The 16,849-nt window shown below is 42.0% G+C and overlaps 1 protein-coding gene across 11 annotated transcripts in view; it reads left to right on the top strand.

Annotated features, from left to right (window-relative positions):
- NPAS3 (neuronal PAS domain protein 3) overlaps nt 1-16,849 on the top strand; it is a 636,914-nt gene that overhangs the window by 77,017 nt on the left and 543,048 nt on the right. For 6 of the 11 annotated variants that reach the window (XM_081888852.1, XM_081888849.1, XM_081888855.1 and 3 more), the window contains exon 2: nt 12,817-12,906. The exons of 4 other annotated variants lie outside the window; for them this stretch is intronic. In XM_081888852.1, coding sequence (XP_081744978.1) covers nt 12,817-12,906 — 90 coding nt within the window. Of the gene's footprint in view, nt 1-12,816; nt 12,923-16,849 lie in introns of all 11 variants that reach the window. One more of the 11 variants, XM_081888858.1, reaches the window with a different exon arrangement.

The following is a 16,849-nucleotide window of genomic DNA, read 5'->3' as shown; positions in this document are numbered from 1 at the left end:
TAGTGGTCAGGGATGATGGGAATTGTAGTCTCAAAACAACTGGAGGGCTGAAGTTGAGAAGCCTAGTCTAGTCCTTCCCATGCCCCCCCCCCCCATATTCTTAAGAGGGTCTCTTCTCCAGTCTTCAGAGAGCAGCTGGAAGTGGGCGGGCAGGAAAGGGTCCTCCTTTCCTGCCACTGTGCAGTTTTAATCTGAAATGTTAGGCCCAGAATTCAGAAACTGCTTGCGCTAATGACATTCCCTGTTGCAAAATGCGCCTAGAACAATGGGAGTTTCAAACACTAGGGACCTTCTTCCTCAAATGCATAACCACACTGCATTGAATTCCATCATTTATGTTAAGTTCAGAAAAAAACAAGGTTAAGCTTTTATGCTTTTGCCAACCCTCTGCTGCTGCTGGTTCCCTCCCCATCCCTTTCCCCCAGTTTATGAAATTGCAGGGGAAGAGAAGGAAAGCTGTTGAAAGCTGAGAATTCATCTTACGTCCTATGGTTCCTATCTGTGATAAGGTAGATAGCGTGCTCTGTGCCTCAGCTGACTGATTTCTGGGAACTGAAGAGTTTTCTCCGCACCTCCTGAGGAATTCCTCAATAATGGATGCTCTAAATGTATGCATTGCATGAGGGCTAAGCGGACTTGTCAGGATAAAACCTGAGCCTATGCTCAGGTTCCGTTATTAGCCAAACACTGGGGTATGCTTATATCCCAAGTCTGTACCTCAAGGATACCCCAGGAATCCCTATTTGGTGTCACAAAAAACATTCTTAGTTGGAGATGCCAGCATTGTTACAGTATTTTCCCAATAGATAGCTAAAATGTGGTATGTAGTCCAGGAAAATGTCAAAGAATTCAGACTGTAGCTTGCAGTTTTGCCATAAATTGTATCTTTTAGTTTTGCCTAGTCACATTTATTGACAGATGTGAAAATAATAAACAACCTCTTTAGGGTTTCAATTCTTCCCCAAGTGTGGAAAGGAATGTTATTCTTCCCTTTCCAGGAGGCCATGGTTATAAATAGTGTATCTTAAGCTTTCCAGAGGATTTTGAGCTCATGACTATTCATTTTCAGGCAGTCATAGAATTGAAGAGTTGCCTTGTTCAATCCATTGCACTAAAGTAGCCTAAATTTGTACTGGAGAATTGGTTATACACTTACCGGTACATCCTCTTTCCCGGTATCCCTTCTGAAGAGATCCTACAACTTCAAGAGGCAATTTGTTCCATTTCTTAAGTTACTAATACATTTCAGAATCTCTTCCACATTGTTAATTGTTTATATTGAGGTTTTGTCCGTTGATGCTTCAGAGCATGCGATCACAGGAGAGACTTTCCTGGCCAAGATCTACCTTGTATTGGTACTGATTTCATGATTTCCACGATTCGTTCATCCTGAAGAAAGAAAAACTGCCAGGAAATTGTATCTAATAAAAGAAACAATTTGGTAAACACTGTTCAACTAGACCATTTTTTTTTATTAAACCTATGTAAAGACAGAGATAAATTATTATTTAATTGAATCTAGCAGCAAGAATCTTGAATGCAAAATACTGAGAGTACCCACTTGAGGGAATAGTACATGAAACTGTAGCAACTGGCAACTTCGAGGAAAATCACCTAGATTTTATAGGTCTGGCAAGAGAAAAAATAAATAGCTTTGAACAGGAATGGGCAATGTTTTAAGAACTTTGGAATAGCAAGCAAAGGATGACTACCTAAAATCCTTTTACAGTCTTATAAGAGGTCTATGGTCTTCCTCAAATTCTAAATCAAGCTATAAAGCAAAAATTCAAAACCAGAAAATGCAAAGTCACCAAGCTGATTTAAGCATTTGTCCCTAATAGTTCTAAAGGCAATGACAGTTGCAGCTTATTTTTGTTCTGCCTATTTGGCTGGTTTATCACTTGAGTGTTTCATTTAATTGATAATTGTTAAACGGTTCAATTATTTATTGTTTGCTCTGCTATTGTTTTGCCTTTATTGCTTTCATTTACTCCTTGTATGTATGTTTGTATTTTTGCATTTATGTATGAATAAATAAGTATAACCTCACTTTGAATGTTCACAAATTGTTATAATTCACATGTCTGAAATATTATTTCAGTTACCAAGACCATTATTGTTGCAGATGTTTATTTTTAACTGGATTATTATGAGTTGCCTTGAGTATTGATGACAGAAGTGGGTATACTAATAGTGATGATAATAATAGGACCTTGCAGGATCAGAACAAAGATCTACTTCCTTGCCTATCCATCTTTCTTTCTATTCTGTTCTTTATAGGGTGCCCTATAAAAAAAAGGTTCCCTGGGTGGCTCTTGGGCAAATATAGCAAGCTAATAATTCAATATGATAAAACAAAACAACAAAGTTTTAAAAACCGAACTATTCCAATAGTATTTTGAGATGTATGTTTATAAAATACATTTTTAGATGGCAACAAAGTCTTTCACTCTTTTGGTTTTCCTTTACGTTTAAAGGTGCCTTTGTTTTTAGAAGTAAGCAATGATTTATGAAGAATCACTAATGGTACGAACAGGTTTTTTTAAAAAAAATTATTAGCTTTTCACAAATGTGTAGCTGAAAATGTCCTGTTCGGATGGGATCCTCTAGAAGCAGATGGAGAATAGAAAAGTCTGCAAATCTATTTTCAAAGGTGAAGGGCGGAGAGCAGAGAGAGCCGTCCTTTCTTAATTTTAGCAGGGGGGGGGGAATCCTTTCTTTTAGATGGCTTTAAAAGGTGTTTAGACAAATTGGCAGAATATAGAGCTATCCATAGCTATTAGTCCTGGAATCAGTGGCAGCATGCCTCAGCATACCAGTTGCTGGGAACATAAGCAAAAGGACTCTGTTGCCCTCATGCCCTGCTTGTGGGCTTTCAGTTGGCAACTGGAAAACAAGATGCACTGCTAGATGGGCCTTTCACATGATCCACCAGTAAAGACTGTATTTTTAGTTCAATTTGTTACTTACAATTATATAAATACTGCATTTCTGTAGGCAGAGGAAACCCGGATGGCTTCTCTATGTGAGACAAATGGATGTCATTTGCTACATATCTCTCCTAATCGGCATTAATGAACACAAAATTTACCTGACTGCAACCTTGCAGCCTTTCCGAAAGAGAAAGCAAGCAGGGCACACAAGCAAGTATCTCAAAGCTACCCCCTGTCTCCTTTCAGAAGGGGAAGAAAAGAGTCATTCGTGCAAATCTTTGTCTATCACTGCCATGGTCTGCAGGCATGGCAACAATGCTTCAAGATCAATGGGAACAAATGCCAAGTGGATGATAAAAGATTTTTAGCCATTGAGTTTGGTGCTTATCCATTGCTGGAAAAGGCAAGCACAATAGTGATGGCCATCAGATTTCCAACTGGTGATAACATCCCCCCCCCCCCAAATAGGAGCAAGTGATTGCCCCTGTTTGAGTGATACATATGACATAAATGCTTAAAAGATTGAAAGTTATAACAAACTGACATGAAAACAAACTGTCCTGAATTCTGGAAATACGTTTTGCATGGTTATGTTTTCCATGCTACTGTGGCACAGACACGTTCCCCATGTACCCTGTTTCATAGTCCTCTAATTGTGGACTGAAATACTGAGTTGTAGAATTTTTGTGTGTGTAAAGCAGTTAAACATCTCTGTGAATAATTTCGTCAGCACAAGCTATTCAGCTTGCCAGACAGAATGACCCCCCCCCCCGATCTGCCACTTACATGCTGTTTTGGGGGTTCTCCTAAATTCTCCCTGAGCCAGTTTTAGGGGAGCTTGGGAGAGGGGGAAAGCCCCGTTGTGCTTGCGGAGGTCCTTGCACAGGGTTCCTAGGGGGACTAGTTAGTTGAATTCTGATCAATATCTCAAGATTTCAAGAAGTCTTTATGAGCTACACCATGTTACTCTCACTTGTTCAGAGATCTCTAAAAGCCCTATTTTTTAATTTTTAGTTTGGTTCCTGATGCAAAACTGAGCACTCTTAGGCAAGCCCATACATTATGGAATACAAACAGATATATCAATGAAGTGAAATGCTTAGGTGGAAACAACCCAGGTCCACAAATGATGATGATTTATTATTTGTACCCCGCCCATCTTGCTGGGTTTCCCCAGCCACTCTGGGTGGCTTCCAACAAAGATGAAAAATACATTAAAATGTCACACATTAAAATCTTCCCTAAACAGGGCTGCCTTCAGATGTCTTCTCAATGTCAGGTAGTTGTTTATCTGTTTGACATCTGATGGGAGGGCGTTCCACAGGGCGGGCGCCACTACCGAGAAGGCCCTCTGCCTGGTTCCCTGTAGCTTTGCTTCTCGCAATGAGGGAACCGCCAGAAGGCCCTCGGCGCTGGACATCAGCGTCCTGACAGAACGATGGGGGTGGAGACGCTCCTTCAGGTATATGGGAAGAAGGAGAAGCAGGGCCCTGCAGACAGAAAAATGTGCTGGGAATAATCGCTTCCCACTTCCTAGCCAAATCCTTACCCCTTACCGCCTAAAAGAGGGTGGCACAGTACCTTTCCCTGAAGTGCTGAACAGGGCCCTGTTCTTAGCATATACACAGCTGCAATTATGATGAAATGCTGACCTCAAGCAGAGATCAGGACTGGTTCCTATCAGCATCCTGAGGGATCCCTTTGCACTTGGAGCGAGCTCCTCTGTTGTCTTCTCTCACAGCTAACACAGGGGCAAAAGACTAGAGGCTATTACTTTCGCACTGAAAGGGAGAAAAGTGCAGATTCAAAGCGTTGCTTACAGCTGATATTAAGACCTAGCCCAACCACAAGGTAGGGGTGGAGCAACTGTCTCAGGTGCCCTGTTGCTGGAGAATTGACACCAGCACTGATTGATAGTGAGATCTCACTTCTGCAATAGGGTGGGCGACACTTCCTGTTTCATCCCAAATGGCAAAACAGGATGCACCACCCCTCTGGTTACTATTAATTTAGCTTTAAAACTGACTTTTCCTTTTGCTTGGGGAGGACAGTATGGAGACCATTGTTCCAGACAAAGACAGGAAATTGGTTTGGGATGCTCAGTCAACTGCAACCTTCAGAATATGTGCAGCATTTTCACTCTGGTCTGGCTCCAAATCCTGATTTTACCCATAAGTTAGTAGAACTGGTCAGCTGTATAACAAAACAAAACAAAAACAGATTACATAAAGGAAAATATAATTTATTCATCTAATTCCACATATTCTTCTAAAAGGTAATGTCTCTTCTGCAGAAATTCAGTAGGTTAGCTCTTGAAGGCCAGGTAAAACATTAACCCTACATAATTATACTGCATTTTATTAGTCACGAAAAATTCTAGGGAGTTCTCTAGTTACTGGTAAGACCTAATATCCTGAAGGGGGGGCAGTGCTGAATTTTACATATATTCACAGACATGGAAACATGCCCCCAAACCATTTCTCTCATTCTGAGAATGTTAAAATACCTGTGCATGGTAGCATAGGTAAAAGCTATGGTTTAACTCTGAATTCGTTTGCCTCAGAGAGGCTGCCTGTTATTTGCATTACTGCAGAAAAGGATTTTCCCCAGTTTAATATCTTACTTATCACAAAAACCCAGGGTCCAGTTAGTTAAGGTTTCACTTGAACGTGGAACATGACTTCCTAAGCTTGTCATGCATCAAACTGTTATGGCTGGCAATTGTTTAAAAAAATTCATTTTGTTATGAACTAGCCTGTTTTCAACTGGGCTGTTCAGAGATGGATTGCTTTCTGGAGTTTTTGACAGGTGTAATTGTTAAGGCGTCATCTGTTCTTGTTTGCACAAAATACATTTTAGCCAACTGTAGGACTTGCCCGCTAATCTTTCTCACATCATTCCATTCTTTGCTTGCCACTAGACAAATCCCCTGTTATTTGACCAGATGGTGGAAAATCCATTCTCATGATAAGTTGCTTCTAGTTTGCATTTAGATTACCTGCAAAAATGGAACAATTTACTACTCTGCCTCTAACCATCTCTTTCCTCCTTTCTTCCTTTAGTTTGACTTCTTGTAACTAATTATTTAAATTCTGCCCTGTGAGTTAAAATTAGTCATAGCTTTACATGTTTCACATGTATGTAAATTCACTTAAAGTTCCACCTTGAGTTATATGATGAGTCCATCTTGAGTTGAAGTGACATGTCAAAGTGGGAGGAGAAATCTAGCTGTATTTGAAAGCTGCTTCTGAAACTTTTCGGTAAAAGCATATATTTTTTTAAAAAGAGAAGCAGGTCATAGAATGGGCTGGATTTTTTTCTATTGAAAATATAACACTTATAGCAAGGGAGATACAAATATTAAGTGGGGTTTTATTCGTTAGATTCTAACAGGGTGTTGAGTTACGCTGCTAGCATTTTGTAGGGAGGGACTGCATCTGTATTCTTCCATAGTACATTTTAAAAACATTAACCTCTTGCTGTCACAAGCGAAGCAACAGTGGGGTTGGTTGTGCCAAAAATGTTATGTGAGAATTAGGATTTTCATTCTACAAACATTTCAAAACCGAGTGGAAAGTGATTTCAGTTAACCAGTGAGAATTGATTAGGCTCGAATGCTATTCAGTTCTTTAATTTTCAATTCTGAGAAAATATATACAAGAAATCAATTTTAAAGCATAAAATGGAACAGGAATATACAGTACCCAGAGTAAATAGCCAATATACAGTTTGATCTTGAGCAAAATCAGTTTTTATATGGAACATATGAGATCAACCCTCCCTGTCAACATAATGTGTTAAAGAACGAGTGATCAAAATTAATTTGGGTAGGGTTTCTGCAATATGGTTCCGAAGAAAGAGCATACATGGGAAAGGTTATTATTCCTAACCAGCAACCCCCTTGCTGATTACCTGCTATCTGACTGGATTCACTGTGATTTGTCTGGTTACAGGATTGATTGAAATCCATCTACTAGATAATTCTTAATTTCTGGCACCTAAAATCATACAATTGTAGAGTTGGAAGAGATCCCAAGGGCCAGCTAGTACAACCTCTTGCAATGCAGGAATCTCAGCTAGATCATACATGACAGATGACCACCCAACCTCTGCTTAAAAACCTCCAAGAAACGAGAGGCCACCACCTTTCATGGGAGTCTGTTCCATTCTTGAGCACAGAAAGTTCTTCCCGATGTTTAGTTGAAATCTCCTTTTTTGTAACTTAGACTTATAGAATGTGGAGTTGGAAGGGACACTGAGGGTCATCTAGTCCAACACCCTGCAATGCAGGAATCTCAACTATAGCATTCATGCCTCTGCTTGAAAACCTTAATTGGAGGAGAGCAAACCACCTTCTGAGGGAGTCTGTTACACTGCTGAACAGCTCTTACTGTCAGAAAGTTCTTCTTGATGTTTAGTTGGAATCTCCTTTCTTGTAACTTGAATCCATTGGTTCAAGTCCTCCAGAACAAGAGAAAACAGGCTTGTTCCATCCTCCATGTGACAGGCCTTTAGATATCTGAAGTTAGCTATCATATGTCCTCTCTGTCTCCTCTTTCCAAGGCTAAACATACCCAACTCCCACAACCGTTCGTCATAAGGTTAGGTTTGCAGACCCTTGATCATCTTGGTTGCCCTCCTCTGCACACTTTCCAGCGTGTCAATACCCTTCTTAAATAGTGGTGCCCAGAGCTGGACACCAGGTGTGGTCTGACCAAGTACTGACCAAGTACTGACCAAGCAGTACTATTACTTCCCTTGATCGGGATATCTATTGATGCAGCCCAGAATAGCATTAGCCATTTTTTGCTGCTGCATAACACTTGTTGACTCATGGTTAAGTTGTGGTCCATAAAGTCCCCTAGGTCCTTTTCACATGTACTACTGGCAAGCCAGGTGTCCCCCATCTTATATTGGGGCAGCTGGTTCTTCCTGCCTAAGTTTAGAAGCTTACATTAGTCCCTATTCAAATTCATTTTGTTAGTTTTGGCCCAGTTATCCAATCTGTTAAGGTCATCTTGAATCCCAGCTTGGTGCCATCTGCAAATTTGACGAACATCCCCTCAATTCCTTCATCTAAGCTGTTTATAAAGATGTTGAACAACAACAGACGTGGGACAGAATCCTGCAGCACCCCAGCTATCATTTTGTCCAGGATGACGAACCATTAGTGAGCATTCTTTAGGTTGGGTCAGTCAACCAGCTAAAAATCTGTATATTATGATTGAATCATAGGAAGCTGCCTTATACCAAGTCAGAAGCTGGTCCAACTAGATCAGCATGGTCTACACTGACAGGCAGCAGTGATCCAGGGTTTCAGGCAGGGATCTTTCCCAACCCTATCTAGAGATGCTGGGGATTAAATCTGAGACCTTCTACATGCAAAGTGTATTCTTTACTACCAAGCTATGACCCTTCCCCTAATTATCAGGTGTTGGTTCATAATTTATAATACAGAGCTATAGTTTATGTGTCTATTAAATATCAAACACAGAAGTCCTGTACATGTTTACTCAGATGTAAATCTCATTGCTTTCAGTTGAGCTCATGCCGAGGTAGGTAGGTATGGGATTATAGCAAAAGTGATTAGTGCTATGGGTTCCATGCTAATGGATTCGCCTGGTGTACTTAAATAATGTCTTCAAATAAGACATTGTAGAGGCATACAAAGCAGGTACTATTTAAAAACTAAGTTTAGAAGGTTCAAGGTGTGATTTCTTCATTGATTAAATTCTGCAGTATACTTGCATGATCCATAGCATGTTGAGAATAAACACTTTTTGACAAATTAGAGTAGTGCAGTTTCTTTGTTAATTTTAGTGCTATGCATTATCATTCCCAAGCAGTTGCACAATAATTTCATGTGGATGAATCACTGTAGACTATTGCTTTTGTAGGTGGCAGTTTATTTTATTATTGTAGTTTTATAAAGAAAGATGGATAAAAGAGGGAAAGAAATAAGACCATTGTTATAACTTTAGGAAAATACATAGAAATTGAATTCAGAATAGTTGCCATTTCCATAATAGTTCCATCATCTAGAGTAAATCATGTGACAGTTGTTAGGAAACCCAGGTCACACATTTTACTATTAAAATAAATACATATAAAAAGCGGTTTTGTTGAGCTATCTAGGTACAGTGCTTTATAAAGGTTAAGGCTGGAAACATTAGCTAACAGGACAACCGATCTCAGTGATCACGGGTAGGAGGAGGAGTTACGCTAAGACCAGACCATGTCATTACAGAGGACGCAGGTTTAGTCGTTGTCTGAGGACTATCTCTGCCTCCGGGTCTGGTCCTGACCGGACGGATACTAGAATTAGTAAGGGATACCCACATGACCTGAAGGTGCTGCTGTGCAATGCCAGATTCATAAGACCACTGCCATCCATGACTTGATCATGAATGGAGGACTTGACCTGGCATGTGTAACAGAGACTTGGTTGGATGAAGCAGATGGGCCTGTCCTTGCCGCTGCTTGTCCACCAGGTTTCTCTTACGCACAGCAACCCAGGCCTTGTGGGCGGGGAGGGGGGGTTGCAGTGATTTTTAGGAAGTCATTAGTTTGCACCAGGCGCCCTATTGGGAAGACCCAGTTCTCTGAGTGCATGTTCTGGAAGTTGGGCAATAGGGGCAGTACAGGATTTCTTTTGGTGTACCGAGCTCCCCGCTGCACCTGCCTGAGCTGCTTCAGGTCGTGGCGGATGTTCTCGTGGAGACACCTAGTTTGGTTGTCCTAGGGGATTTTAATATCCATGCGGACACGACCTTACAAGGGGCCGCTCGGGACTTCGTGGAAAGCATGGCCTCCATGGGGCTGTCCCTGAATAAGTTTGGCCCAACCCATAGCCATGGACATACCTTGGACCTGGTGTTTACCTCTATGGATGTTTGTGATCTGACACTAAGTAAAAGCGAAATGAAAGAAGTGCCATGGTCAGACCTGGTGCAACTTGACTTCTCCGCGACCCTTCCCCTCTGCAGGGAGGTGGGACCAATTCGGATGGTCCGCCCCCGCCACTTAATGGATCCAAATGGTTTCCAGAGAGTGGTAGGGGATGCTTTATCCCATGTTGATGGCCTTTCAGCTGATTCCCTGGTGGCCCGCTGGAATGTGGAGTTAACCAGGGCTATCGACTGTCTGGCTCCGAAGCGCCCTCTCCGATTGCATGGAGCCCGGACAGCCCAGTGGTTTTCCACGGATCTGAGGGCAATGAAACAATCGTTGAGACGGCTAGAGCGCCGGTGGCAGATGACCCATTCTGAATCTGACCGGACACAGGTTAGAGCTCAATGTCCAGACTACCAAGTGGCAGTAGCGACGGCGAAGAAGACTTTCTTCACCGCCTCTATTGCATCTGCAGAAAACAGCAGCAGGAGACTTTTTCAGGTGGTCTGCAATTTAGCAGAACCACCTGCTACATCGGGGCCCAGTACGGGCCACATGATCTCCTGCAATGATTTTGCAAAGTTTTTTGCAGATAAAATCGCTCAGATTCGGGAAGAGGTAGACGCCACCGTGGGAGCAGGGGCGGGGCGGGAGAGTGCTAGAGTCCTGTCTAGTCAAATTGCGTGGGATCAATTCCAATCTGTTACCTCCGAGGATGTGGACAGGCTGCTTGGACGCGTGAAACCAACCACCTGTCTCCTTGATCCTTGCCCATCCTGGCTTATAAAAGCTAGCCGGGAAGGGCTGGGCGATGGGCTTCGTGGGGTGGTGAATGCTTCCCTCCATGAGGGAGCCTTCCCAGACCCGCTGAAAGAGGCGGTTATTAAACCGCTTCTTAAAAAAGCATCTTTAGATGCAGCCACGATGGCCAACTATCGCCCAGTCTCAAATCTTCCATTCTTGGGCAAGGTGATTGAGCGAGTGGTTGCTGAACAACTCCAGGCACACCTGGAAGAAGCGGACCATTTGGATCCCTTCCAGTCGGGATTCAGGCCTCACCATGGGACTGAAACTGCCTTGGTCGCACTGGTTGATGATCTTCGGCGGGCTAGGGACAAAGGTGAGAGCTGTTTCCTAGTTCTGCTGGATCTCTCAGCGGCGTTTGATACCATCGACCATAACATCCTTCTGGACCGTCTTGAGGGGCTGGGAGTTGGGGGCACTGTCCTACAGTGGTTCCGCTCCTTCCTCCTGGGCCGTGTTCAGAAAGTGGTGGTGGGGGAGTGTTCAGACCCCTGGGCTCTCACTTGTGGGGTGCCTCAGGGTTCTGTCCTCTCCCCCATGCTTTTCAACATTTACATGCAGCCGCTGGGAGAGATCATCAGGAGGTTTGGGCTGGGTGTTCATCAGTATGCGGATGATACCCAGCTCTACCTCTCTTTCAAATCAGAACCAGTGAAGGTGGTGACGGTCCTGTGTGAGTGTCTGGAGGTGGTTGGAGGATGGATGGCGGCTAACAGGTTGAGATTGAATCCTGACAAGACAGAAGTACTGTTTCTGGGGGACAGGAGGCGGGCAGGTGTGGAGGATTCCCTGGTCCTGAATGGGGTAACTGTGCCCCTGAAGGACCAGGTGCGCAGCCTGGGAGTCATCTTGGACTCACAGCTGTCCATGGAGGCACAGGTTAAATCCGTGTCCAGGGCAGCTGTGTAGCAGCTCCATCTGGTACGCAGGCTGAGACCCTATCTGCCTGCGGACTGTCTCGCCAGAGTGGTGCATGCTCTGGTTATCTCCTGCTTGGACTACTGCAATGCGCTCTACGTGGGGCTACCTTTGAAGGTGACCCGGAAACTACAACTAATCCAGAACGCAGCAGCCAGACTGGTGACTGGGAGCGGCCGCCGAGACCGTATAACACCGGTCTTGAAAGATCTACATTGGCTCCCAGTACTCACTGCGAGAGGCCAAGTTACAGGGAACCAGGCGCCCTCCCTGTGGAACGCCTTCCCACCAGATGTCAAAGAGAACAACCACTACCAGACTTTTAGAAGACATCTGAAGGCAGCCCTGTTTAGGGAAGCTTTTAATGTTTGATGTATCACAGTATTTTAATATTCTTTTGGAAGCCGCCCAGAGTGGCTGGGGAAACCCAGCCAGATGGGCAGGGTATAAATAATAAATTATTATTATTATTATTATTATTATTATTATTATTATTATTATTATTATTATATGAATAAATATTTTGGTAACAGGCAATCTTCTGAGCTGATTTCTCCTCTGATGGGCATATTAAGAGTAGCCCATTAGGAATGAAAGGGGATTACTCAGATTGCAGGTTAATTACTTAGGTTTTATGCAATATCACAAAAAAAGAATTTTATTCCAAAAAAGGTTAAAATCTAAAATGAATATTCCATGCAATTTGTTGTATTCCTTAACATAAAAATAGCACTGAATGTAATGCTTAATTCTAGATTATAAAATTATGTGGTAAGCCCCAGTCCTGTGACAGTCCAGTTTCTGTCACCAAGGGGAACTGGAGTAGGCAGAGGTTTAAAAGTTCTCAATCATTCTGAACATCCATGGGCACAGATTGGAATCCTTAACAGATGTAAAGACAGTTTTTGCTAGTTAAGTGTGATGTTCTTTATTTTTTTTGGGGGGGGGGAGCATTAAAGTTTAATTACTCCAAAGAGGGGGGGGGGTTATGTGTGTCTTATTTTGTCTCTATTTTGAGGAGAAGATAAATTTTCTCTTACACAGAATTATATTTTAGTTTACTTTCAGAGCTACATTCCAGAAGTGGAACTTGTCCTATAATGTAGATATATATATGTAGATATATATATAGCTATAATGTAGTTGATGTAACAAGATGAGATAGATGTAACATATAATAACAGTACCTTTCAAAATACTAATTGTCCTGCATTACAGTTGACTGTAGAGAATCTCTAGTCATGTATATCTGTTTTTGATACCTCTACAGAATAACTGTCCAGCATCCTCTGCCCAACCAATCAGAATGTAGGAAAATCTACAGATATGACGGAATCTACTGTGAATCTACCTACCAGAAGTATGTTGAAATCTGTGTGAGTCTTTCTCCTGGCTCGTGGCGTTAGTGCTGTCCCTCTATTCAGAAGTTAAACATGTGTTGAAAACTTACACTTCTGTTTGAATGAAATACCTTTGAAATTGGGGGCAGATATATGTTGTTTTCATACTTGGGAATTGTGCTCTTGAAGTTAAAAGGGAAATAAATAAACCTCTAGGACTTTATTAAATCTCTTAGGTATGCTTCTGTATATTGCAGTAAACAAGTACTTAAACCCAGAAAAACCTAGGCAAAGTATATTGCACAGGTGCTTCACATCTTAGGGATTTGAAAGGTGTGTTATGTATAAATTAGCTGTCACTTTTTTCAGTCGTGTAATGGAATGATGAGTTGTAATTTGCATAATCCTTTAAGAAGGCAAATTATACTGTCATGTAGCAGACTTAACATGCTAGCTAGGATTTCATAGCTTTGAAGCTAATTAGTATGTACCTTACAGGACAGTTAAATTGAAGTTGAGTCCTTTTGCTTTTTCACTCATTTGGCTTTGTCCCTTGCCTAACAGTATCTGAATTTGTTAGTGACTAGACAATGTTACAAGTGTATTGCAGAAAGTCATTATAGGCAGATATTGGCCTAAGCAAGAAAATGTAATATAGTTTGGGTTTTAATATATCTTATAGTAAGACAAGTTTTTCTTTTTCTTTTAACTTTTTCACCGTGGATGAATATTCCTTTATTTCATGAATAAATTTAACAATAGTCCAGTTGCTGCAGTTTATGCTCAGAAATAGGTCTATACATGTGTCATCTGTATCAGATGCAATAGGCTAATGCATGCAGAAAATGTACCTAGTGGTGGGGAAATGCTTGCAAAACTCCATCCCATGTCTTGTTCAGTTCCCATTGCAATAACCTGTCGTTGGTAGCTATGAGTACTACATTTCCTGGATATGACTACTAGCATGTATACAGCTGGTAAACGACTAATAGTTAAGTTAGTTTGCATGTGTGTGTGTGCGTTTCCGTGTGTCCTTATCTATTTGGATAAATACAGATTTATATATCCATATCTGATTTTGAATGATCATTGTTTGATTGCAAAACAATCTTCTGCCTTTATATCATAACTTATACAGTGCAATTATGAAACTTGATGTACTAAGAAATAAGCGCCAAAGATAAGATGTACAGTGTAACGGAATAAGCCTGATGAATTAACGCTGCTAAATCAGCAGTGCACCACTGTTACTGGCGGCAGACAAATTAACACAAGATTTGCATAATTTAGGAGCAATCCTACAAACAGGAAGCTGGCGTAAAGCAAGCTGGAGTAGATTAAGCTGGTATAAAGTTGCATCCGATTCAGACTCGGCTCAGCAGAAGGGTTATGGTTGGCTGAGTCAGCCTAAGCCTAGAGGAGGGGAAATAAGCCTTTAAAATAGTGTTTGAGTTACACCACCTTTTGCCAGTTTTACTTATGTCACAAGAGGGATAGGATCCATCCTAATACCCCTCTCTCTAGTCCCACCCACACCATGCTCCAACAACATCCTTATTTCTATGTCATCTTAAGATCTACCAGACTTGGCTTAGACAGCTGGGTCCTGGCTGAACTGGGATAGGAGAGATACACTGCCAGATTTTTGGCTGAGCTGAGGATAAGGGAGCTGGGCCACAAATCTCCCAGCTCAGCCAGAGATCTGTTGGATCCTAACCTGCTCAGCCTGGCAGATTTTGCTATAGGACTGTTGTATTAATAGGTTTCTGTTTTGTGCTTTAGTCATTCATTCATTTATTGGTTGCCTCCTGCTCCTTGCAGTATTTCAGATGTAGACTAGTTGTTTGGTAATTGTTTTCTCCATATAGACTTGCATTGTGGAGTTTATTTCCCTAATATACAAACCCATCCTAAAACACTTCATTATAAATATGGACAACCTGAAGTTTCCAAAGCTTTACCAACATTTCAGGATATATCACTTACAGTAATACAGGGTTTATAAAATGACAACAGATTTAAAAGTTATGTCAGATAAGGTCCTTATGAGCAAGATAAAATCTTGGAACAGAGAAAGAAACATAATTTATTTGTATGGCACCTTTCCATAGTTAAAACCATACTCAAGGTGGTTTACAACATGAAAAAAGAAATAATTACAAACATAACAAAAGTACAATAGTCATAAACAATAAATGAACTATCACAAAGTACACAACCAATCTAAATTAATTTCCACGTAAGTCATAATAAGCTCTAAAATGAAGATGCAAAAAATTAATAACATTAACAGCAACAACCCCACTCCAACAAATAACCCTAAACAACTCCCCACCTCATGCATTCGGAACATTTCTATACAAACATTTCAGCAAGTCTCATTCCAGAGCTGTGTACAGCAACATTTGACACCCCATACAATAAAATAAAACACTATAATTTAATTAAATTGCAACATAAATTTCACATTAAGCATCGATTTTAACTATTGCATATCAACATGATAAACATATCCCTACTGTGTTGTGATCTGTAAGAAAAGTGGTCAATGTGAGGTTGTGTCCTAATACAAATAGTGGGATTTATTCTGTAGGCTTGCATCCAATTGTGTTTGCTAGTAGAACAGGCTTCCACTCATGGAACAGCACTTTCCCTTCTCCTCCTCTCCTTTGCAGTCGCCACATCTACTCCAAAGGATTGGGAGATGCTGTGGAGCAGGCTGGGGTGATCACCAGTGGTGGGGGGAGGAGGAAGATGTCCTTTAGGTATCAGTGTTATATTAAATATGAGGTTGTATAAAGAACTATTAAGTGTAGAACTTTAGAATAAAAAAAAAAGGTAAAGGACCCCTGACAGTTAAGTCCAGCAGCGAACGACTCTGGGGTTGTGGCACTCATCTCACTTTACTGGCTGAGGGAGCCAACGTTTGTCCACATACAGATTTCCGGGTCATGTGGCCAGCATGACTAAGCCGCTTCTGGCGAAACCAGAGCAGCACACGGAAACGCTGTTTGAAACTTGCACTTTGACGTGCTTTGAACTGCTAGGTTGGCAGGAGCTGGGACCGAACAACGGGAGCTCACCCCGTCTCTGGGATTCGAACCGCTGACCTTCCGATCAGCAAGTCCAAGGCTCAGTGGTTTACACCACAGCGCCACCTAATTACTAAGCATTAATTAATCACTTGGTAGTGGGGAACACATTATGCTCCTTCTGAGGTAGTTGGTCCTTACCCTGTACTCAGCTCTCAACTGTGGCTCCTAGAAGCTGTCATCATGTGACAACAACCACATCCTGGGAATGGCTTCAACTGACAGGCTAAACCAGGTACGAGTAGCCGATGGGTCCCAAAGCCTTGGTGAGTTAGGGACTTCCCCTGCATGTTAAACAGGCTCTGGCAGATTGTGCAGATGAAACCAGTAGTGAGTTGAATGGTTAAGAAGGTGGTTTTTGCATGTGCTGTAGAGGGAAGCGAGGGGCAGATGGGGCTTAGCAACCTGGGAAGGTAACCCATCTAAGAGAAGGAAGACTCTGATCCTAAACCTCCCCTGCTTTGCAGGATATATTTGGGAGAAGTAAAGGCGAAGGAGCAAACCCTACACAAATCTGGAATGGAGTCCCTAAGATGCTTGGATGGTGCCTTGTACACCTCCTTCTGGCAAGTCCTTCAGCCAAGCTGGTGTCAAAGTATTGCTCTGCTTTCCTTTGGACCAGATCAGCAAGGCTGAGAGGGGGGTCTCATCGTCCAGGCTTCCATACGCTCTTCCCAGGCTCGTGTTCCAGAGGCGTTTGGGGCTACTAATGCAGCGATTCACCTCTGGAGGCAGTCCATTGTCACTTGAGACAGATGGATGCCAACAAGTGAAAAAATGGCAAACTGTGAACTGTCCATAAAAATCTAGTTTGGATTCAAAGAACTGTGGACTCTTGTACAGTGGTGGGCAAGAGTGTCCTCCAGACACT

Source organism: Podarcis melisellensis (genome assembly GCF_964234715.1).
Source record: "Podarcis melisellensis genome assembly, chromosome: 1".
NCBI lineage: Eukaryota > Metazoa > Chordata > Lepidosauria > Squamata > Lacertidae > Podarcis > Podarcis melisellensis.
The sequence above is the reverse complement of the archived record's forward strand: the minus strand, read 5'-3'. Positions and strand labels throughout refer to the sequence as shown.